Source organism: Oncorhynchus nerka, linkage group LG9a, assembly GCF_034236695.1.
Source record: "Oncorhynchus nerka isolate Pitt River linkage group LG9a, Oner_Uvic_2.0, whole genome shotgun sequence".
Lineage (NCBI taxonomy): Eukaryota > Metazoa > Chordata > Actinopteri > Salmoniformes > Salmonidae > Oncorhynchus > Oncorhynchus nerka.
Window position 1 is genome coordinate 18,304,661 of NC_088404.1, and position 24,457 is coordinate 18,329,117.

At 45.0% G+C, this 24,457-nt stretch overlaps 1 protein-coding gene across 1 annotated transcript in view; it reads right to left on the minus strand.

Annotated features, from left to right (window-relative positions):
* Nucleotides 1–5,472: 5,472 nt before the first annotated feature.
* rbl2 (retinoblastoma-like 2 (p130)) overlaps nt 5,473–24,457 on the minus strand; it is a 31,849-nt gene continuing 12,864 nt past the window's right edge. The window contains exons 12-21 of the mRNA XM_029667487.2: nt 16,810–16,974; nt 16,541–16,637; nt 11,167–11,403; nt 10,701–10,954; nt 10,296–10,472; nt 10,065–10,136; nt 9,767–9,863; nt 9,412–9,689; nt 9,108–9,281; nt 5,473–8,797 (exon numbers count right to left, since the gene is read on the minus strand). Coding sequence (XP_029523347.2) covers nt 8,630–8,797; nt 9,108–9,281; nt 9,412–9,689; nt 9,767–9,863; nt 10,065–10,136; nt 10,296–10,472; nt 10,701–10,954; nt 11,167–11,403; nt 16,541–16,637; nt 16,810–16,974 — 1,719 coding nt within the window. The 3' untranslated portion in view covers nt 5,473–8,629. The remainder of the gene's footprint in view (nt 8,798–9,107; nt 9,282–9,411; nt 9,690–9,766; nt 9,864–10,064; nt 10,137–10,295; nt 10,473–10,700; nt 10,955–11,166; nt 11,404–16,540; nt 16,638–16,809; nt 16,975–24,457) is intronic.

Consider the following 24,457-nt stretch of genomic DNA (forward strand, 5'->3'; position numbering starts at 1 on the left):
AGACATAATTTGTGAACAATGGTGTACCAGCATGTGCCAGGCGGGCAGCGTGCCATGCTTGGCGGACAGAATTCATAGTCATATTCAGTACCAGTTAATCCAGTTGTTGTACAGTCAGTGGTTGCGTCCCAAATGGTACCCTATGCCCTATATAGTGCACTACTTTTGATAAGGGGCCATAGGTAGTGCACTATATGACACTGTCCAGACCACTGTAACACAGCTGGTCTGGACAGTGTCATTTTCTCATGATGTCAGCACAGAAAAGACCAATGAAACAGAAATAGAATGATAGGCCTCTAATGGCAATACTAACAGAATGCTGACAAATGATTTCAAATCAGGTGCGTGCTCAGTCCCCTCCTGTACTCCTGTGTTCACTCATGACTGCACGGCCAGGCAGGACTCGACTCCAACACTATAATTAAATTTGCCGATGACACAACAGTGGTAGTCCTGATCACAGACACTGTCGAAATAGCCAATAGGGAGGATGTCCTGGCCGTGTGGTTCCAGGACAACAACCTATCCCTCAACGTGACCAAGACAAAGGAGATGATTGTGGACTACAGGAAAAAGAGGACCGAGCACACCCCCATTCTCATCGACCACTAATATGGTCCAAGCATACCAAGACAGTTGTGAAGAGGGCCTGACAAAACCTATTCCCCCTCAGGAGACTGAAAGGATTTGTCATGGGTCCTCAGATCCTCAAAAGGTTCCACAGCTGCACCATCAAGAGCACCCTGACTGGTTGCATCACTGCCTGTTATTGCAACTCCTCGGCCTCCGACTGCAAGGCACTACAGAGGGTAGTGCGAACGGCCCAGTACATCACTGGGGCCAAGCTTCCTGCCATCCAGGTCCTCTATACCAGGCGGTGTCAGAGAAAGGCCCTAAAAATTGTTAAAGACTCCAGCCATCCTAGTCGTAGACTGTTCTCTCTGCTACCGCACGGCAAGCGGTACCGGAACGCCAAGTCTAGGTCCAAGAGGCTTCTAAACAGCTTCTATCCCCAAGCCATAAGACTCCTGAACATCTAATCAAATGGCTACCAAGACTATTTGCATTACCACCACTCTCTTTATACCGTTGCTACTCTCTGTTGTTGTCATCTATGCATAGTTACGTCAATAACTCTACCTACATGTACATACTACCTCAACTAACCGGTACCCGCCTGTATATAGTCTCACTATTGTTGTTTTACTGCTTCTCTTTAATTACTTGTTACTTTTGTCTCTTATTCTTGTCCGTATTTTTTAAAACTGCATTGTTGGTTGTGGGCTCTTCACTGTAAGATCTACACCTGTTGTATTCGGTGCATGTGACTAACACAATTTGATTTGATATGGTCCCACATTTGACAGAGCATGTCAGAGCAAAAACAAAGCCATAAGGCCTGAAGGAATTGTCCGTGGAGCTCTGAGACAGGATTGTGTCGAGGCACAGATCTGGGGAAGGGTACTTAAAAATGTCTGCAGCATTGAACGTCCCCCAGTGGCCTCAATCATTCTTAAATGGAAATAGTTTGGAACCACCAAGACTCTTCCTAGAGCTGGCCGCCCGGCCAAACTGAGCAATCCACGGAGAAGGGCCTTGATCAGGGAGATGACCAAGAACCCGATGGTCACTCTGACAGAGCTCCGGAGTTCCTCTGTTGAGATGGGAGAACCTTCCAGAATAACAGCCATCTCTGCAGCCCTCCACCAATCAGGCCTTTATGGTAGTGGCCAGATGGAAACCACTCCTCAGTAAAATGAACATGACAGACTGCTTGGAGTTTGCCAAAAGGCACCTAAATGACTCTCAGACTATGAGAAACAGGATTTGAGAGATTGAGGGAAAGATGAACAGAGCAAAGTACAGGAGGAGCAGGAGTGGCTTCGGGACAAGTCTTTGAATGTGCCCAGCCAGAGCCCGAACTTGCACCCGATCGAACATCTCTGTGCAGCAAAGTTCCTATCCAACCTGACAGAGCTTGAGAGGATTTGCAGAGAAGAATTGTAGAAACTCCCAAAATACAGGTGTGCCAAGCTTTTAGCGTCATACCCAAGAAGACTCAAGGCTGTATGTAAATGGTCTGAATGCTTATGTAAATATGATATTTCATCTTCAATCTAAACCTTATTTCGCTTTTTCATTGTGGGGTATTGTGTGTAGATTGATGAGGGGGGAAAACTACAATTTAATACATTTTAGAACAAGTAACTTAACAAAATGTGAAAAAAAGGGAAGGGGTCTGAATACTTTCCAAATGCACTGTATCCTACCACTAAACCCAATTAGCATTTCCCCCTTCAATTTCTCCAAGGGTTATTGAAATGTGTAATACTGTACTTTACAATGGACTGCATTAGTAATAATTTCAACAAGCAATGGGTCTTTTATGTTGATTTCTTTTCTATGCTGGGTTTCTATTTAAGCTGCCATTCCTAATGATGTAGGATCTTAATTTGATCACTCTTTTGTTGTTGAGAATTTTACTGCCCGTCAGGGAATGCAGATGAGCTTCCTGATTTACATAAATTCACTGAAAACCCACACTAACATATGTTTATATTTGCTCAAAAAAATAAAGGGAACACTTAATCAGTGTTGCTTCCTAAGTGGACAGTTTGATTTCACAGAAGTGTGATTGACTTGGAGTTACATTGTGTTGTTTAACAATAAATTTCACATGCTGTTGTGCAAATGGAATAGACAACAGGTGGAAATTATAGGCAATTAGCAAGACACCCCCAATAAAGGAGTGGTTCTGCAGGTGGTGACCACAGACCACTTCTCAGTTCCTATGCTTCCTGGCTGATGTTTTGGTCACTTTTGAATGCTGGCGGTGCTTTCACTCTAGTGGTAGCATGAGACGGAGTCTACAACCCACACAAGTGGCTCAGGTAGTGCAGCTCATCCAGGATGGCACATCAATGCGAGCTGTGGCAAGAAGGTTTGCTGTGTCTGTCAGCGTAGTGTCCAGAGCATGGGGGCGCTACCAGGAGACAGACCAGTACATCAGGAGACGTGGAGGGCAACAACCCAGCAGCATGACCGCTACCTCCGCCATTGTGCAAGGAGGAGCAGGAGGAGCACTGCCAGAGCCCTGCAAAATGACCTCCAGCAGGCCACAAATGTGCATGTGTCTGCTCAAACGGTCAGAAACAGACTCCATGAGGGTGGTATGAGGGCCCGATGTCCACAGGTGGGGGTTGTGCTTACAGCCCAACACCGTGCAGGACGTTTGGCATTTGCCAGAGAACACCAAGATTGGCAAATTCGCCACTGGCTCTTCACAGATGAAAGCAGGTTCACACTGAGCATGTGACAGACGTGACAGAGTCTGGAGACGCCGTGGAGAACGTTCTGCTGCCTGCAACATCCTCCAGCATGAACGGTTTGGCGGTGGGTCAGTCATGGTGTGGGGTGGCATTTCTTTGGGGGGCAGCACAGCCCTCCATGTGCTCGCCAGAGGTAACCTGACTTCCATTAGGTACCGAGATGAGATCCTCAGACCCCTTGTGAGACCATATGCTGGTGCGGTTGGCCCTGGGTTCCTCATAATGCAAGACAATGCTGGACCTCATGTGGCTGGAGTGTGTCAGCAGTTCCTGCAAGAGGAAGGCATTGATGCTATGGACTGGCCCGCCCGCCTCATCAGGAGTATGCCCAGGCATTGTAGGGAGGTCATACAGGCACGTGGAGGCCACCCACTACTGAGCCTCATTTTGACTTGTTTTAAGGACATTGCATCAAAGTTGGATCAGCCTGTAGAGTGGTTTTCCACTTTAATTTGGAGAGTGACTCCAAATCCAGACCTCCATGGGTTGATACATTTGATTTCCATTGATCATTTTTGTGTGATTTTGTTGTCAGCACATTCAACTATGTAAAGAAAAAAGTATTTAATAAGAATATTTCATTCATTCAGATCTGGGATGTGTTATTTTAGTGATCCCTTTATTTTTTGAGCAGTGTATATTAATAGTATTGCACGTTTCATGTAGGCTACTTTTGGCCAGATAGTAGCCCAGGGGTATTAAACTCCTACCTTACGACAGGCCTGGACAATTCCAGTCCTCGGGGGCCTGATTGGTGTCACACTTCTCCCCCAACCTAGCATACATACCTGATTTAAACTAATTGCATTTTTAACTGAAGATCATGATTAGTTGATGGAGTCAGGTGTGTTAGCTGGGGCTGGGGCAAAAGTGTGACACCAATCAGGCCTCCGAGGACTGGAGATGCCCAGACCTGCCCTACGAGGTCTGGAGCCTGTTGGTTTTCTGTTCTACCTGATAACTAATGGCACACACCTGGAGTCCCAGGTAAAACTGCAGTGGAACTGGGTTCGAGGTCCAGAGTTGAGTTTGTAGGTAATAGCCTAACCACTGATTATGCACCATTATGGACTAAACATAAAAATCCAGTTGCTACAGGAATATTTATTTTTTACATCTGTATAACAGACACATCAAATCCATAGAGGGAGCGATGCTATGTACAAATGTATTTAAAAGGTGAATATCAACATTAAAATATAAGGATGAGAGTGCTGTCGCTCTGTGACACTCACAACCTCATGCAAATAACATTTTGTAGCACAGTGGCAGGTGCATTTTGAGTGCCAAAAGGTATCTGACTTGATTTGAAGACACCAAAGGGTCTGGAAGGACATGGAGAATTAAGAGAGACATCTTGCCTGAGTTTAGGTCACAGTAGTACAGTAGGAGCAAAAACAGCATGATGCTTTTTTTACCATGAGCCAATCATGTCTTACTATCACTCTTCAGGAAGTACATAGGGCCATTGACAAATCTCCATCACATTCTGTTCTGGGCAGTCTTCTCCAGCTCCACCCTATGCCGGTTTTCTTAGTATCTGCCTCAAGCTGACGCCTCCATGTGTTTCTTGGCCTATTCCCTTGTGGGTTTCAGGTTAAGGCTTGACAGCATGGAGTAAAGGCAAACAAAAAGTGTACTAATTTAATAAATGATTGGGCGTCATTTAGACAGTTCACCTTTTGAGTAGGAGCAATTAATTACCTGACCCCAGAAAAAAACCTTAAAACATATCTTAGAAAAGAAGCCAAAGGCACGGGAGGTAGAGCTTTCGTGTTCTTTCAGGAAGCACCCAGCTTCAGTGGTGGAGAAGCAGCCCAGGAGTCTTTTTGGTTGTTGTTGTTGCTCATTTCTCCTCAATTGACCAATAAACCATGAAATGAATGAGCTTCTTTTCCAATCACAACTTTATATAAGAGCCAACACTTTGTCTCCAACAAGATAGTTACATATTCTGCTCCAGCCACCCCCAGAACCACCAATTGAGAGAAAACTGGATCTACTCCACATCTGCCCACTAAAAGACCAATTAGAGGAAAAATATCAGAAATGGGCTGCCTGTGTAAACACAGCATTAGTGGCCCAGATCCTGCCAAATGTAAAAAGGTGGAAAATTGAAGCAGCAGCATGAAGTAGAAGCTAACACAAAAGAGTACACATTTAATAAATAATAGAATGGTTTATACAGTTGTTCACCTCTCAGCCGGGGAAATTATCTGAACACATTCACACATTCTCAGAAACAAGCATTCAATAAACCATGCAAATAAAACGGTTCAAAAGAAAATAAGTGAAAAGCACAGGAAGTGGTGCAGCCCAGGAAGCAGCCGTCTGCTTTCCTTGTAGTTTTTTTGTCTGTCAAATACATTCACCACTTTCTCAACAAGACAGAACAAAGGGTTAAATATAGTACAAATGACCACTTAAATAGTCAATTAATTAATTTAAATTATAGGCAATTAGTTACATCTGTGACATAGCCATAGTCCCATTTTGTTGTGTGAATGCCTTTTAGTTGGGTTTATTGAATGTATCTTTTACCCAAGGTATCTTTGCTGTGGACAGAGCTTTGTCAAAGTCACAACATAACACACCACTGTCCCTGTTGTGATTATCGTAACCGTGACATATTTCAGGTCAAGAGCAGGAACAGGTTGCTTTGTATTCTGTACCATTGAAGTTAAGAGATGGGATCATGGCACATTGCTTATTTACATTTGAGTAATTTAGCAGACATTTTTATCCAGAGCGACTTACAGGAGCAATTAGGGTTAATTGACCTTGCTCAAGGGCACATCGACCAAATTTTCACCTAGTCAGCTCGTGGATTCAAAACAGCAACCTTTTGGTTACTGACCCAACGCTCTTAATCGCTATGCTCCCTGCTGCTTATGACCTAGTCAGGTTTCAGCCCTGGCTATCTTCAACAGCTGCGGTCGGACTGTCCCCCTTACAAATCAGATGTTATGTAGAGAAAATGCTTATTATTATGATCTGATAAACTATTGGCTCGTGGTATTCCCAGACAAAAGCACTAGCAACACAAGAGAAGGAACAACATTGACATATGTACATGTGGAGACGGTTGAATGCCTAATTGAAAAGTAACAACAAAGACTTTCACATAAAGCACAATCCCTGTCCTCCTGTATACTCCTCACACATTATAGAAGTCTACAATTACAGACAATACAGATTACTTGAATGGCCCATTTGGCACGAGCCACTGATCTATGGTGCTGACATAGTGATTCTGTACTTTATAAAGACCTCAGATCTTCTCACCATAGTATTTTACTACTGGATATACATACAGCACCATCTAGTGGTGAGCTTACTGACAATCACAAACATAACATCTCGTGATGAATTAAGGGCACTTATGTATGGTTCCTAAGTAGATATTTTTATTTCCAAAGGATGATTATTTTTAAAGGAAAGACAATTTAAACAATGACATGTACTACATCGCTTAAATTAATTGCTTCAGAAACGGATAAAGGCACTAATCACACTGCCTACGATAAAATAATATGCTTTATTTTTTATTTATTTTACAACAATGTTCAGACAAAAGACATTTGCCATGACTTTTTAGTTGCTGATCATCAAAACGATAACATGCCATTGTGACTATCAACACAATTATAAAATGTATTGGATACTAAAAGTATTACCTTATAATTAATGGAAGCTACATGAGACAGAAAACAAATATTGTTGTCAGTGATTCTACTACTAAGTATTGTCATTGGTAAAATGGAAAGTTACTGTTTTTTGCTAACATATCTAAAGTTAGAAAAATAGCATAAATATGTTACGGCGGCAGGTAGCCTAGTGGTTAGAGTGTTGGACTAGTAACCAAAAGGTTGCAAGATTGAATCCCCGAGCTGACAAAGTAAAGATTTGTCGTTTTGCCCCTGAACAAGGCAGTTAACCCACTGTTCCTAGGCTGTCATAGAAAATAAGAATTTGTTCTTAACTGACCTGCCTAGCTAAACAATTGTACACAAAATAACAAAATAAAACTAAGCTCAAAAGACTTTGGAAAAGAAACCCGGCAGAGTTAACAACACCATGTCATCTTCTCTGGTGTTACAAAAGCTTTAAAAATACGTATTTGTAATGCTTGCATGTACTCAAGGCCAAACAAAGTACAAAATATTTTAAGAACATGGTCATTGTTAAGTGCTTTCTTCTATTCTGACGCAACTCAATAAAAAAATGAATCTTATAAACTTCTGAGATATGAAATCCTAAATACATACTGAATATGAGTGTAATGATGGATTTTTTCTCAAGAATAATATCAAAACACTGAAAGGAATTCATTCATAGTATATTGAACAGCTAAATTGTGGGCATGAGCAAGTTAGTAACACTGATAGAATACACTTCAAAATGCATGTGATTTTGAATTATTCTCCACCATATACACAAACTTGCAAAGCTCCACACCAATGGCAGTCCATTCTGTAATTGCTGTGTATTCTAGACAAAATACATTCATTTGACTCTGGACATACACAGTGTACAAAACATTAAGAACACCTGCTCTTTCCATGACATAGACTGACCAGGTGAATCCAGGTGAAAGCTATGATCCGTTATTGATGTTAAATCCATTTCAATCAATGTTGATGAAGAGGAGGAGACAGGTTAAAGCAGGATTTTTAAGCATTGAGACAATTGAGACGTGGATTGAAGTGCCTTTGAGCGGGTTATGGTAGTAGATGCCAGGCGCACCACTTTGAGTGTGTCAAGAACTGCAACGCCACCGGGATTTTCACTCTCAAGTTTCCTGTGTGTATCAAGAATGGTCCACCATCCAAAGGACATCCAGCCAACTTGATACAACTGTGGGGAGCATTGGAGGCAACATCAGCCAGCATCCCTTTGGAATGCTTTCGACACCTTGTAGTCCATGCCCCAATGAATTGAGACTGTTTTGAGAGCAAAATGGGGGGTGCAATTCAACATTAGGAGGTGTTCCTAATATTTTGTGCACTCGGTGTATATAGAAAAATATGGCGTCATGGGACACAATCTGGCCATGCTAGAATAGACGGAAGTAACATAAAATCTGATGTTTAACTACCAACCACTAGGATAACTCTGAAATGAAACCATCATACTAACCTTAGACTAGAAGATCTTATCCTTTGTGAAAAACAAATGTATCCTCATCAATTTTGAAATTGATGATGTTGCCAGTTTATTTGTTTCTAACATGGCAGTCTAGTATGGTGACTACCGACTTCAGTCAGTGGTGTGTTCTGAAGGGGGTGTGTTCAACCTTAGTGGGAGGAGCTACGATCGTTGGCCACGTCTTGTAGCCTGCGGAAGAGGGCTGTCTGGTTGTCCGGACACAACCTCTTGGGAGATGGCTCCTCCTCCAGCTGCATACTGCGCTTCTTGGTGGGCGTCTCCCCGGTGCGGATCATACTGTTGATCTCCGCCAGGCGCTGCACATTAAGAGATAGAGGTCAGAGACACAGGTTAGGGAGGTTCATCATCATCATCATCATCATCATCACAGGTCAGGTACGGTTCCAGAAACAGTTAGGGTTTTTAGATTAAGGACACTAGTACGAGACGCCATCAAAACCTGGTCCTGAAGCTCCACAATAGGGTGTGTAGGCTTTTGTTCTACCCCAGCATTAACACACCTGATTCAACTAATCAATTAGCCACTGTAAGGCTTTGAAAAATACTGTGCTGAACCAGTGTACATTGTGTGCATGAGTAATGTATGTGTGTGTACTTGTGACTCACGTTGGCTGGGCCGCTGCAGATGTAGTAGAATATCTTGTCCTGTGCGGTAGCGGTGGGGGGGCTGTCACTAGCCTTATGGGGGGAGATATAGATGGAGTGGTTGTGGGACAGGAGGACCCTGCGAGGGGAGCTGGTCCTCAGGGAGGGGTACAGGCACAGGGGAGGAGACTCTAGCTGTCAAGGATAAACACACGCAGCAGAGTTAGTTTTCAAAACAAAAGACAATGCAAAAAGTGAAAGGTTTGCAGAATAGAGGCTAGTTTGTAAACATAACTTCCTTCTTTTCTCTCTCTCTCTCGCTCACCCCTGCAGAGGATGAGCTGGGCGAGTAGCGCAGGGCAAAGTGGCGCATCTGTTTGATGTAGACCCGGTTGTAGAAGTGGATGAGGTCTCCTCGCTCCTCCACCCTCCCCCCCACCATCACTCCCCCTTCATCATCCTGCTGCTGGGAGGGAGGGAGGGATGAGGATGTAGAGAGGAAGGTGGAGGGGGCCAGGGTGGGGGTGGATGGGGTGCTGCCAGGCTGAGGAGTGGGTAGGGCGCTGGTGGAACGCATGGGTACGGGGCTGCTGTCTCCACTTCCTAAGGGGCGTAGAGAGAAAGGGAGATGGAAAATAGCGTTTGTGTGTGAGTGTGTGTGTGTGTGTTTGTGTTCCTACCCTCATGGCTGGTCTCTGTAGGAGAGCTCTGTCCATTTCTCTCACTGCTTCCTGAGTGACGTCTCTTCCTCCCAGAGATCAACACACTCCTGTAGACCTGGTAAACAAAATCAGACAGCTGGTGGTCCAATGATAGCTTTGCCACTATTCCTTCCAACTGACAATACTTCAGTGTCTATAAGGGAAAAATAATGACGCTGCCACAGTACAATAGGCTCAAACTAGGGCCTGGAGTTATTACTGGTCAGGTCAGGAAAATCTCCTGACCCTAGCCATAAGGCCCTACTACATTACTCACGCTGCTGCTAGCCTGGGGCTGAGAGCGGTAACACTTCATGATGTTCTGGAAGGACTTGTCCTCTTTGGTCACCTTAACAACGGAAGGAAACACAAATACAAGTCTTTAGGAAGAGGACACACAAACAATCTGCATGCTACACATAAACTGCATGGTACAGTACCTTATGCACACGCACACCCCCATAACCCCCACCCCATACAAACATCCAACACACACACTCTAACCTACCTTGGTCATGACGTACACAGCACACATGAGGAGCTGGTCTAGGTGTCGGTCCATCATGAGCTCTGTGTAGTGCACCAGAGAGTACTCGAAACACGTCCAGATCTTCCTCCGCAGCTCACTAGAGATGTCCAGCTTGGCACACATGTCTCTGAGACGCACACTGGCCAGGTGGTACACCTGTTGGCACAGCACAGTGGCTTTAAGTCTTTAAACTCAACCAAAAATCTATAATTTATGGTATGAAGCGCTATAGTTGTATCGTTCTTAAAGCTAGGGCAGAAACAGACTACTAGGACAGATCCAAACAACTTTCTCCATATCCAAAAGATGAGTTAGATTTGTAACATGCCTGAATTATCCCTTTAAATTCCGTGCCAGATGAATATGGTGTTTGTGTTCCCTTACCTTGCGGAAGAACAGCGAGAGGGAACTCTTTTTCTGAGGCCTGTTATTGGACGGGCCCTGGGCTGCCGGCTTCTCGATTGGCTTGCCGGCGGCGTGGCTGCCCTGGAGAGTGGGACTTTTCAGGGTGGTGGTCTGTGGTTGGCTGGTCAAAGTGCCAGTCAGGGACTGGGCAGACAGGGGCTGGAGCGTACCTTGTCCCGTCACACTTACCTTGACAGGGATGAAGGTAATGCCTCCGTTCTCATTGGCTATTCCTAAAAAGGTCAGAGGGCATGATATTGCTAATTAATCATATGTAATAATTGTATAGGATTTATCATAGTGTAGCAACCTGCATGCTGCATTGGAGTCAGAAATCTCCCTATATAATGTATATAGGAGTCACACAGTAATTTGGCTGAAGGGGCATAAGGTGTACAAGAAAACATAATGACATACTGTACAGTAATTAATCTGCAAATGTCACCTTGCACAGGTATGGTGACCGTCTGTCCGTTGTTAGCGGTAACTGTGGCCGTTGCCATGGTGACCACAGTCTGTCCAGCAGGGATGGCCTGGGAGGTCCTGAGGTTGGTAGTGAGGTTGGTGGTGGAGGGGTCCGAGGGGGCGTCGCAGGATACATCCACAAACAGCCGTCTCCTGGCCGAGCCCGTGGTGGGGCAGCTGTAGCGGTCCAACATGGTGGTGGTGGAGGTGGACACACCTGGGAGGGAGAGGAAAGGGAGGAGAGACATGGTTAACTTGACTGAGTAACCAACTGACTGTAACCCATTGACTGACTGACTATTTTAATTTATTACACAACAGACTGATAAATTTACTGCCTGACTGGATGACTGATGGCTGGGAATAGCAGCAAGATGGCGCCAACAGAGATGGTTGCCTCGCTTCGAGTCCTTAGGAAACTATGCAGTATTTAGTTTTTTTATGTATTACTTCTTACATTGTTATCTCAGGAAGTCTAATTACATACAGCCGGGAAGAACTATTCGATATAAGAGCGACGTCAACTGACCAACATTATGACCAGGAATACCACTTTCCCAAAGCGGATCCTCTGATTGGACCACCACCCAGGACAATGGACCTAATCCCAGAAGCCGACCCAAAACAAAGGCACTGCAGAAGGGGCAGACGGAGTGGCCTCCTGGTCTGGCACCGTGGACGTGCACATCGCCCACCGCTCCCGAGTATACTACTCGCTAATGTCCAGTCTCTTGACAACAAGGTAGATGAAATTCGAGCAAAGGTTACCTTCCAGAGAGACATCAGAGATTGTAACATTCTCTGTTTCACAGAAACATGGCTCTCTCTGCATATGTTGTCGGAATCGGTTCAGCCACCGGGCTTCTCCATGCATCACGCAGACAGAGGTAAACTCCTCTCTGGGAAGAGGAAGGGCGGGGATGTATGCTTCATGATTAACGACTCATGGTGTAATCATAACAACATACAGGAACTTAAGTCCTTCTGCTCACCAGACCTACATTTACATTTAAGTCATTTAGCAGACGCTCTTATCCAGAGCGACTTACCTAGAATTCCTTACAATCAAATGCCAGCCATTTATCTCCCAAGGGAATTATTGTAAATTATCGTCACAGCTGTGTACATTCCCCCTCAAGCAGACACCACAACGGCCCTCAAGGAACGTCACTGGACTCTATGTAAACTGGTAACCATATATCCTGAAGCTGCGTTTATTGTAGCTGGGGATTTTAACAAAGCAAGTTTGAGAACAAGGCTACCTAAATTCTATCAGCATATTGATTGCACTACGCGTGGGTGTAATACACTCGATCATGCATACAAAACAGCAAAATGTCGGTATAGAGACAAAGTGAAGTCGCAATTCAACGGCTCAGACATGAGACATATGTGGCAGGGTCTACAGGAAATCACGGACTACAAAAAGAAAACCAGCCACACTTCCAGACAAACTAAACACTTTCTTTGCCCGCTTTGAGGATAATACAGTGCCATCGTCGCGGCCCACTAACAAGGACTGCCCCCCCCCTCTTTCTCTGTGGCCGACGTGAGTAAAATATTTAAAATGTGTTAACCCTCGCAAGGCTGCCGGCCCAGACAGCATCCCTAGCCGCGTCCTCAGAGCACACGCAGACCAGCTGGCTAGTGTGTTTACAGACATATTCAAAAGCTCCCTATCCCAGGCTGCTGTCCCCACATGCTTCAAGATGGCCACCATTGTTCCTGTACCCAAGAAGGCCAAGATAACTGAACTAAATGACTAGCACTCACTTCTGTCATCATGAAGTGCCTTGAGAGACTAGTCAAGGATCATCTCACCTCCACCTTACCGGCCACCCTAAACCCACTTCGGTTTGCATTACTCCCCAACAGGTCCAGAGACAATGCAATCGCCATTACAATGCACACTGCCCTATCCCATCTGGACAAGACAAGAGGAATACCTTTGTAAGAATGATGTTCATTGACTAGAGCTCAGTACCTCCAAGCTCATCATCAAGCTGGTGGCCCTGGGACTCAAAACTACCCTATGCAATTGGGTCCTGGACTTTCTGACGGGCCGCCCCAGGTGGTGAAGGTAGGGAACAACATCTCCACTTCGCTGACCCTCAACACTGGGGCCCCACAAGGGTGCGTGCTCAGCCCCCTCCTGTACTCCCTGTTCACCCATGACTGCGTGACCATGCACGCCTCCAACTCAATCATCATGTTTGCAGACGACACAACAGTAGTGGGCTTGATTACCAACAACGATGAGACAGCCTACAGGGAGGAGGTGAGGGCCCCCGGAGTGTGGTGTCAGGAAAACAACCTCTCACTCAACGTCAACAAAACAAAGATGAACGTGGACTTCAGGAAACAGCAGAGGGAGCACCCCCTACTCATATCGAAGGGACGGCAGTGGAGAAGGTGTAAAGTTTTAAGTTCCTCGGCGTACACATCACGAACAAACTGAAATGGTCCACCCATACAGACAGCATGGTGGAGAAGATGCAACAGCGCCTCTTCAACCTCAGGAGGCTGAAGAAATTTGGCTTGTCACCCAATTGAGAGCATCCTGTCGGGCTGTATCACAGCCTGGTACGGCAACCGCACTGCCTTCAACCGCAAAGCTTTCCAGAGGGTGGTGTGGTCTGCACAACACATTACCGGAGGCAAACTACCTGCCCTCCATGACACCTACAGCACCCGATGTCACAGGAAGGCCAAAAAGATAATCAAGGACATCAACCACCCGAGCCACTGCCTGTTCACCCCGCTTCCATCCAGAAGGCAATGTCAGTATAGGTGCATCAAAGCTGGGACCGAGAGACTGAAAAATTCAAGGCCATCAGACTGCTAAACAGCAATCACTAACTCAAGAGAGGCTGCTGCCTACATTGAGACCCAATCACTGGCCACTAATAAATGCATCACTAGTCACTTTAAACAATGCCACTTAAATAATGCCACTTTAATAATGTTTACATATCTTACATTATTCATATCACATATGATCATGCCCACATAATATACTGTATTTTATACCATCTATTGCACCTTGCCTTTGCTGCTTGGCCATGGCTCAACCATATATTTATAAATTCAGCAAAAAAAGAAATGTTCCTTTTTCAGGACCCTGTCTTTCAAAGATAATTCGTAAGAATCTAAATAACTTCACAGATCTTCACTGTAAAGGGTTTAACTTCTTGGTAACAGGGGGGCAGTATTGAGTAGCTTGGATGAATAAGGTGCCCAGAGTAAACTGCCTGCTACTCTGTCCCAGATGCTAATATATGCATATTATTAGTAGTATTGGATAGAAAACACACTTAAGTTTCTAAAACTGTTTGAATGATGTCTGTGAGTATAACAGAACTCTGGCAGGCAAAAACCTGAGACAAATCCAACCAGGAAGTGGGAAATCTGAGGTTTGTGGTTTCATTTAAGTGATTGCCTATCCAATGTGCTGTGTCTATGGGGCCAGATTGCACTTCCCAAGGCTTACAGTAGATGTCAACAGTCTTTAGAAAGTTGTTTGAGGCTTCTATTGTGGAAGGGTGTCGAATAAGAGCTGTTTCAACAAGTGGACTAGGCTGTTGTTCTATCTATATTTCTGCTTTTTGTGACACCTCTCTTTGGTTGGAAAATGGCTGAAGGCTTTCTGTGACTAGTTGCTGACCTAACATAATGATATGTTCCGCTTTCGCCGAAAAGCCTTTTTGTAATTTGGCGCCCTGCACTTTCACTGGCTGTTGGCGAGGTTAAACAATGTTTCCCATGCTTGTTCAATGAACCATAAACAATTAATGAACATGAACCTGTGGAACGGTTGTTAAGACACTAACATCTTACAGAAGGTAGGCAATTACGGTCACAGTTATGAAAACATAGGACACTAAAGAGGCCTTTCTACTGACTCTGAAAAACACCAAAAGAAAGATGCCCAGGGTCCCTGCTCATGTGCATGAACGTGCCTTAGGCATGCTGCAAGGAGGCATGAGGACTATAAATTGCAATGTCTGTACTGTGACACGCCTAAAACAGCGCTATAGGGAGACAGGACGGACAGCTGATCGTCCTCGCAGTGGCAGACAACGGGTAACAACACCTGCACCGGATCGGTACATCTGAACATCACACCTGCAGGACAGGTATAGGATGGCAACAACAACTGCCAGAGTTACACCAGGAACGCACAATCCCTCCATCAGTGCTCAAACTGACGGCAATAGGCTGGGAGAGGCTGGGAGAGGCTGGACTGAGGGCTTGTAGGCCTGTTGTAAGGCAGCTCCTCACCAGACATCAGCGGAAACAACGTCGGCTATGGGCACAAACCCACCGTCACTGGACCAGAAAGGACTGGCAAAAAGTGCTCTTCACTAACAAGTTGTGGTTTTGTCTCACCAGGGATGATGGTCGGATTCGCTTTTATCGTCAAAGGAATGAGCATTACACCGAGGTCTGTACTCTGGAGTGGGATCGATTTGGAGCTGGAGGGTCCGGCATGATCTGGGGTGGTGTGTCACAGCATCATCGGACTGAGCTTGTTGTCATTGCAGGCAATCTCAACGCTGTGCGTTACAGGGGAGACATCCTTCTCCCTCATGTGGTAGCCTTCCTGCAGGCTCATCCTGACATGACCCTCCAGCATGACAATACCACCAGCCATACTGCTCGTTCTGTGTGTGATTTCCTGCAAGACAGGAATGTCAGTGTTCTGCCATGGCCAGCGAAGAGCCCGGATCTCAATCCCATTGAGCACGTCTGGGACCTGTTGGATCGGAGGTTGAGAGCTAGGGCCTTTCCCCCCAGAAATGTCCGGGAACTTGCAGGTTCCTTGGTGGAAGAATGGGGTAACATCTCACAGAAAGAACTGGCAAATCTGGTGCAGTCCATGAGTAGAAGATACACTGCAGTACTTAATGGTGGTGGCCACACCAGATACTGACTGTTACTTTTGATTTTGACCCCACTTTGTTCAGGGACACATAATTTCATTTCTGTAAGTCACATGTCTGTGGAACTTGTTCAGTTTACGTCGCAGTTGTTGAATCTTGTTATGTTCATACAAATACTTACGCATGTTAAATTTGCTGAAAATAAACGCAGTTGACAGTGAGAGGGCGTTACTTTTTTTGCAGAGTTTATGTACATATTCTCATTCACCCCTCTAGATTTGTGTGTATTAGGTAGTTGTTGGGAAATTGTTTGATTACTTTTTATTGCTGCATTGTCGGAACTAGAAGCACAAGCATTTTGCTGCACTCTCATTAACATTTGCTAACCATGTGTATGTGACCAATAAAATTTGATTTGATTTTGAGCTAAATGACAAACTGACTTTCTGAATAGAAAGCTAACTGACTAACCTTTCCCACCACAGTTGGCGCCCAGGTCAGTGCCATGGTTGCTGGGGGTGAGAGGGGCGGCTCCGTCCCCATCCTCCAGATGCTGTGGTGGCATCACCTGAACATCAATGAGATTTTTTTTTTAGTCCAGTCCATCTTTTTCAAGACATTGAATTCAGTATTCCTTTGGGTTCACATGCTTCAGCATGTGGGTGAGAAGTGAGACTTGGCATAATTTTATTGTCTGTTGAAGTGATGAGGGATTGGGAGGGATACTGTGGATGTCTTACCTCCTGGCAGGAGGGTGGTTGGTTCTTGGCCCCCCTGACGCTGTCCCACAGCGGGGATCCCCCCCTCCAGGCCAGGCTCTCCAGAACCTGCTCCTCCACCTGGTTCAGATGCTTCACCACCTTCCTGAACAGACCCTGCTCCACCCGCACCAGCACCTCGATCACCTGAGATACATTACACAGATATGATATATAAACACATGGAAGCACTCAGACAGGGGTTACATACAGTCTCATCAATTACTTGTGACTAGAACAGTCAACACTCTGGATAAGAGCGTCTGCTAAATGACTTAAATGTAAATGTAATACAGTATGTGTGATGATTCCAAGATGGCGTAGCAGACGTCTTTGTCCTATCGTGTCCCTTGTATATCTTTTTACATATTTTCTTTGCATATCTTTTAAAAATATTTTCCTAAACCTCAACTTCTAAATACTCTCCTGCAACCCACCTCACCCAATGCGCCGTGGATCTGTTTTTTTCTAAAGTATTTCTATTTACTTTGGATCTGGAATCCCTCAACTGAAGCTAGCCAGCTAACTAGCTACCAGCTATCAGTCAGCAAACCACTGCTAGCGGTCATCAGCTAACCTTTAGCTCGGAAAACTCTAGCCAGTTTGTACAATGTGACTCAAAAAACAGCATAATGGATCTATTTTTCTCTCCATATCCCCGTATTCCTACCGCAAACTCTGAACCTTTTCACCTGGATCTTCGCAACGAGCTAACCTCAATCCCGGGTGACTACTCCTGGCTAGCGTTTCCATCCCGGAGCAAGCACCAATTAGCCTGAAGCTAGCCCGGCTAGGGCTCGTCCATTACTGTCCTGGTTAGTGATTACTGTCTTATTTCACTGTAGAGCCTCTAGCCCTGCTCAATATGCCTTAACCAACCATGTTGTTCCACCTCCTACATATGCGATGACATCACCTGGTTTAAACATCTCTAGAGACTATATCTCTCTCATCATTACTCAATGCCTAAGTTAACGTCCAATGTACTCACATCCTACCTTACCTTTGTCTGTACACTATGCCTTGAATCTATGCTTTCGTGCCCAGAAACCTGCTCCTTTTACTCTCTGTTCTGAACGTGCTAGACGGACAGTTCGTATAGTCTTTAGCCGTACCCTTATCCTACTTCTCCTCTGTTCCTCTGGTGATGTAGAGGTTAATCCAGGTCCTGCAGTGCCTAGCTCCACTCCCACTCCCCAGGTGCTCTCATTTGTTGACTTCTATAACCGTAAAAGCCTTGGTTTCATGCATGTTAACATTAGAAGCCTACTCCCTAAGTTTGTTTTATTCACTGCTTTAGCACACTCTGCCAACCCGGATGTCTTAGCCGTGTCTGAATCCTGACTCTGGAAAACCACCAAAAACCCTGAAATCTCCATCCCTAACTATAATATTTTCCGCCAAGATAGAACTGCCAAAGGGGGCGGTGTGGCAATCTACTGCAAAGATAGCCTGCAGAGTTCGGTCTTACTATCCAGATCTGTACCCAAACAATTCGAGCTTCTACTTCTAAAAATGCACCTTTCCAGATACAAGTCTCTCACCGTTGCTGCTTGCTATAGACCACCCCAGCCATCCTACAATCTAAGCTTGATGCCCTCAATCTCACACCAATTATCAATGAACCTACCAGGTACAACCCCAAATCCATAAACACGGGCACCCTCATAGATCTCATCCTAACTAACTCGCCCTCCAAATACACCTCTACTGTTTTCAATCAAGATCTCAGCGATCACTGCCTCATTGCCTGCATCCGTAATGTGTCTGCGACCAAACGACCACCCCTCATCACTGTCAAACGCTCCCTAAAACACTTCTGCGAGCAAGCCTTTCTAATCGACCTGGCCGGGGTATCCTGGAATGACATTGACCTCATCCCGTCAGTAGAGGATGCCTGGTTATTCTTTTAAAGTACCTTCCTCACTAGTTTAAATTTTTTTTTACCTTTACTTAACCAGGCAAGTCAGTTAAGAAATAAGAAATTCTTATTTTCAATGACTGCCTAGGAACAGTGGGTTAACTGCCTGTTCAGGGGCAGAACGACAGATTTGTACCTTGTCAGCTCGGGGGTTTGAACTTGCAACCTTCCGGTTTCTAGTCCAACACTCTAACCACTAGGCTACCCTGCCGCCCCAATAAGCATGATCCATTCAAAAAATATAGAACTAGAAATAGATATAGTCCTTGGGTTCACTCCAGGGTTCACTCCAGACCTGTGGCGTTCTGCATTAGCATCGAATAGCCCCCATGATATGCAACCTTTCAGGGAAGTTAGTAACAAGTATACACAGGCAGTGAGGAAAGCTAAGGATAGCTTTTTCAAACATACATTTGCATCCTGTTGTACAAACTCAAAAAAGTTCTGGGACACTGTAAAGTCGATGGAGAATAAGAGCACCTCCTCCCAGGTGCCCACTCCTCTGAGGCTAGGAAACACTGTTACCACCGATAAATCCACTATAATTGAGAATTTCAAGAAGCATTTCTCCACGGCTGGCCATGCTTTCCACCTGGCTCCCCCTACCCCGGTCAACTGCCAGGCACCCTCCACAGCAACTCGCCCAAGCCCCCAACATTTCCCCTTCACCCAAATCCAGATAGCTGTTCTGAAAGAGCTGCAAAATCTGTACCCCTACAAATCAGCTGGGCTAGACAATCTGGACCCTCTCTTTCTAAAATTATCTGCCAAAATTGTTGCAACCGCTATTACTAGTCTGTTCAACCTCTTTTTTGTATCGTCTGAGATTCCCAAAGATTGGAAAGCTGCTGCAGTCATCCCCCTCTTCAAAGGGGGTGACACTAGACCCAAACTGCTACAGACCTATATCTATCCTACCCTGTCTTTCTAAGGTCTTCGAAACCAAGTTAACTAACAGATTACCGACCATTTTGAATCCCACCGTACCTTCTCCGCTGTGCTATCTGGTTTCAGGGCTGGTCATGGGTGCACCTCAGCCATGCTCAAGGTCCTAAACAATATCATAACCGCCATCGATAAGAGACATTACTGTGCAGCCATATTCATCAACATGGCCAAGGCTTTCGAATCTGTCAATCACCACATTCTTATTGGCAGACTCGACAGCCTTGGTTTCTCAAACGTTTGCCTCGCCTGGTTTACCAACTACTTCTCTGATAGAGTTCATTGTGTCAAATCTGAGGGCCTGTTGTCCGGACCTTTGGCAGTCTCTATGGGGGTGCCACAGGGTTCAATTCTCAGTCCGACTCTTTTCTCTGTATACATCAATGATGCCACTCTTGCTGCTGGTGATTCTCTGATCCACCTCTACGCAGACGACACCATTCTGTATACTTCTGGCCCCTCTTTGGACACTGTGTTAACTAACCTCCAGACAAGCTTCAATGCCATACAATTCTCTTTCTGTGACCCCCAACTGCTCTTAAATGCAAGTAAACCTAAATGCATACTGTTCAACCGATCACTGCCCAAACCCGCCCGGCCGTCCAGCATCACTACACTGGACTAGAGGTCGACCGATTATGATTTTTCAACGCCGATACCTATACCGATTATTGGAGGACCAATTAAAGCCGATACCGATTAATCAGCCAATTTTTAAAAACATTTGTATTTGTAATAATGACAATTACAACAATACTGAACGAACACTTATTTTAACTTAATATAATACATCAATAAAATCAATGTAGCCTCAAGTAAATAATGAAACATGTTCAATTTGGTTTAAATAATGCAAAAACAAAGTGTTGGAGAAGAAAGTAAAAGTACAATATGTGCCATGTAAAAAGCTAATGTTTAAGTTCCTTGCCCAGAACTAGAGAACATATGAAAGCTGGTGGTTCCTTTTAACACGAGTCTTCAATATTCCCAGGTAAGAAGTTTTAGGTTGTAGTTATTATAGGAATTATAGGACTATTTCCCTCTATACCATTTGTATTTCATTAACCTTTGACTATTGGATGTTCTTATAGGCACTTGAGTATTGCCAGTGTAACAGTATAGCTTCCGTCCCTCTCCTCGTCTCTCCCTGGGCTCGAACCAGCAACACAATGACAACAGCCACCATCGAAGCAACGTTACCCATGCAGAGCAAGGGAACCAACCACCCCAAGGCTCAGAGCGAGTGAAGTTTGAAATGCTATTAGCGCGCGCTAACTAGCTAGCCATTTCACTTCGGTTACAGCAGCCTCATCTCGGGAGTTGATAGGCTTGACGTCATAAACAGCGCAATGCTTGACGCACAACGAAGAGCTGCTGGCAAAAAGCACGAAAGTGCCGTTTGAATGAATGTTTACGCGCCTGCTTCTGCCTTTTTATTTTTTTATTTCACCTTTATTTAACCAGGTAGGCTAGTTGAGAACAAGTTCTCATTTGCAACTGCGACCTGGCCAAGATAAAGCATAGCAGTGTGAACAGACAACACAGAGTTACACATGGAGTAAACAATTAACAAGTCAATAACACAGTAGAAAAAAAAATGGGCAGTCTATATACAATGTGTGCAAAAGGCATGAGGAGGTAGGCGAATAATACAATTTTGCAGATTAACACTGGGGTGATAAATGATCAGATGGTTATGTACAGGTAGAGATATTGGTGTGCAAAAGAGCGGAAAAGTAAATAAAAAAAAATAAAAAAAACAGTATAAAAACAGTATAAAAACAGTATGGGAATGAGGTAGGTGAAAATGGGTGGGCTATTTACCAATAGACTATGTACAGCTGCAGCGATCGGTTAGCTGCTCGGATAGCTGATGTTTGAAGTTGGTGAGGGAGATAAAAGTCTCCAACTTCAGCGATTTTTGCAGTTCGTTCCAGTCACAGGCAGCAGAGTACTGGAACGAAAGGCGGCCAAATGAGGTGTAGGCTTTAGGGATGATCAGTGATATACACCTGCTGGAGCGTGTGCTACGGATGGGTGTTGCCATCGTGACCAGTGAACTGAGATAAGGCGGAGCTTTACCTAGCATGGACTTGTAGATGACCTGGAGCCAGTGGGTCTGGCGACGAATATGTAGCGAGGGCCAGCCGACTAGAGCATACAAGTCGCAGTGGTGGGTGGTATAAGGTGCTTTGGTGACAAAACGGATGGCACTATGATAGACTGCATCCAGTTTGCTGAGTAGAGTGTTGGAAGCCATTTTGTAGATGACATCGCCGAAATCGAGGATCGGTAGGATAGTCAGTTTTACTAGGTAAGCTTGGCGGCGTGAGTGAAGGAGGCTTTGTTGCGGAATAGAAAGCCGACTCTTGATTTGATTTTCGATTGGAGATGTTTGATGTGAGTCTGGAAGGAGAGTTTGCAGTCTAGCCAGACACCTAGGTACTTATAGATGTCCACATATTCAAGGTCGGAACCATCCAGGGTGGTGATGCTAGTCGGAAGGCTTGCGGGTGCAGGCAGCGATCGGTTGAAAAGCATGCATTTGGTTTTACTCGCGTTTAAGAGCAGTTGGAGGCCACGGAAGGAGTGCTGTATGGCATTGAAGCTCGTTTGGAGGTTAGATAGCACAGTGTCCAATGACGGGCCGAAAGTATATAGAATGGTGTCGTCTGCGTAGAGGTGGATCAGGGAATCGCCCGCAGCAAGAGCAACATCATTGATATATACAGAGAAAAGAGTCGGCCCGAGAATTGAACCCTGTGGCACCCCCATAGAGACTGCCAGAGGACCGGACAGCATGCCCTCCGATTTGACACACTGAACTCTGTCTGCAAAGTAATTGGTGAACCAGGCAAGGCAGTCATCCGAGAAACCGAGGCTATTGAGTCTGCCGATAAGAATATGATGATTGACAGAGTCGAAAGCCTTGGCGAGGTTGATGAAGACTGCTGCACAGTACTGTCTTTTATCGATGGCGGTTATGATATCGTTTAGTACCTTGAGCGTGGCTGAGGTGCACCCGTGACCGGCTCGGAAACCAGATTGCACAGCGGAGAAGGTACGGTGGGATTCGAGATGGTCAGTGACCGGTTTGTTGACTTGGCTTTCGAAGACCTTAGATAGGCAGGGCAGGATGGATATAGGTCTATAGCAGTTTGGGTCCAGGGTGTCTCCCCCTTTGAAGAGGGGGATGACTGCGGCAGCTTTCCAATCCTTGGGGATCTCAGACGATATGAAAGAGAGGTTGAACAGGCTGGTAATAGGGGTTGCGACAATGGCGGCAGAAATAGAATAAATAAATGCCTACCACCGCTCAGTCAGAAACTAAGATACTTGTATGCTTGTATGCTCAGTCAGATTATATGCAACGCAGGACACGCTAGATAATATCTAGTAATATCATCAAACATGTGTAGTTAACTAGTGATTATGATTGATTGTTTTTTATAAGATAAGTTTAATGCTAGCTAGCAACTTACCTTGGCTTACTGCATTCGCGTAACAGGCAGTCAGTCTCCTTGTGGAGTGCAACGAGAGAGAGGCAGGTCGTTATTGCGTTGGACTAGTTAACTGTAAGGTTGCAAGATTGAATCCTCCGAGCTGACAAGGTGAAAATCTGTCGTTCTGCCCCTGAACGAGGCAGTTAACCCACCGTTCCTAGGCCGTCATTGAAAGTAAGAATGTGTTCTTAAACTGACTTGCCTAGTTAAATAAAGGTATAAAAAATTAAATAAATAAATCAGCAAATCGGCTGCCAAAAAACGATTTCTGATTGTTATGAAAACTTGAAATCGGCCCTAATTAATCGGCCATTCCGATTAATCGGTCGACCTCTACACTGGACGGCTCTGACTTAGAATACGTGGACAACTACAAATACCTAGGTGTCTGGTTAGACTGTAAACTCTCCTTCCAGAATCACATTAAGCATCTCCAATCCAAAAGTAAATCTAGAATCGGCTTCCTATATCGCAACAAAGCATCCTTCACACATGCTGCCAAACATACCCTCGTAAAACTGACCATCCTATCGATGTCATCTATAAAATAGCCTCCAACACTCTACTCAACAAATTGGATGCAGTCTATCGCAGTGCGATCCGTTTTGTCACCAAAGCCCCATACACTACCCACCACTGCGACCTGTACGCTCTCGTTGGTTGGCTTTCATACTCATCGCCAAACGCACTGGCTACAGGTTATCTACAAGTCTCTGCTAGGTAAAGCCAGCTCACTGGTCACCATAGCAGCATCCACTCGTATCACGCACTCCAGCAGGTATATCTCACTGGTCACCCCCAAAGCCAATTCCTCCTTTGGTCGCCTTTCCTTCCAGTTCTCTTTTACCAATGACTGGAACGAACTGCAAAAATCCCTGAAGCTGGAGACTCATATCTCCCTCACTAGCTTTAAGAACAAGCTGTCCGTGCAGCTCACAGATCACTGCACCTTTACATAGCCCACCTGTAAACAGCCCATCTATCTACCTCATCCCCATACTGTATTTATTTATTTATCCTGCTCCTTCACAACCCAGTATCTCTACTTGCACATTCATATTTTGCACATCTACCATTCCAGTGTTTAGTTGCTATATTGTAATTACATCACCACCATGGCCTATTTATTGCCGTAACTCCCTTATCTTACCTAATTTGCACTCACTGTATATAGAGTTTTTGTTTTATTTTTTCTACTGTATTATTGACTGTATGTTTTGTTTATTCCACGTGTTACTCTGTGTTGTTGTATGTGTCGAAT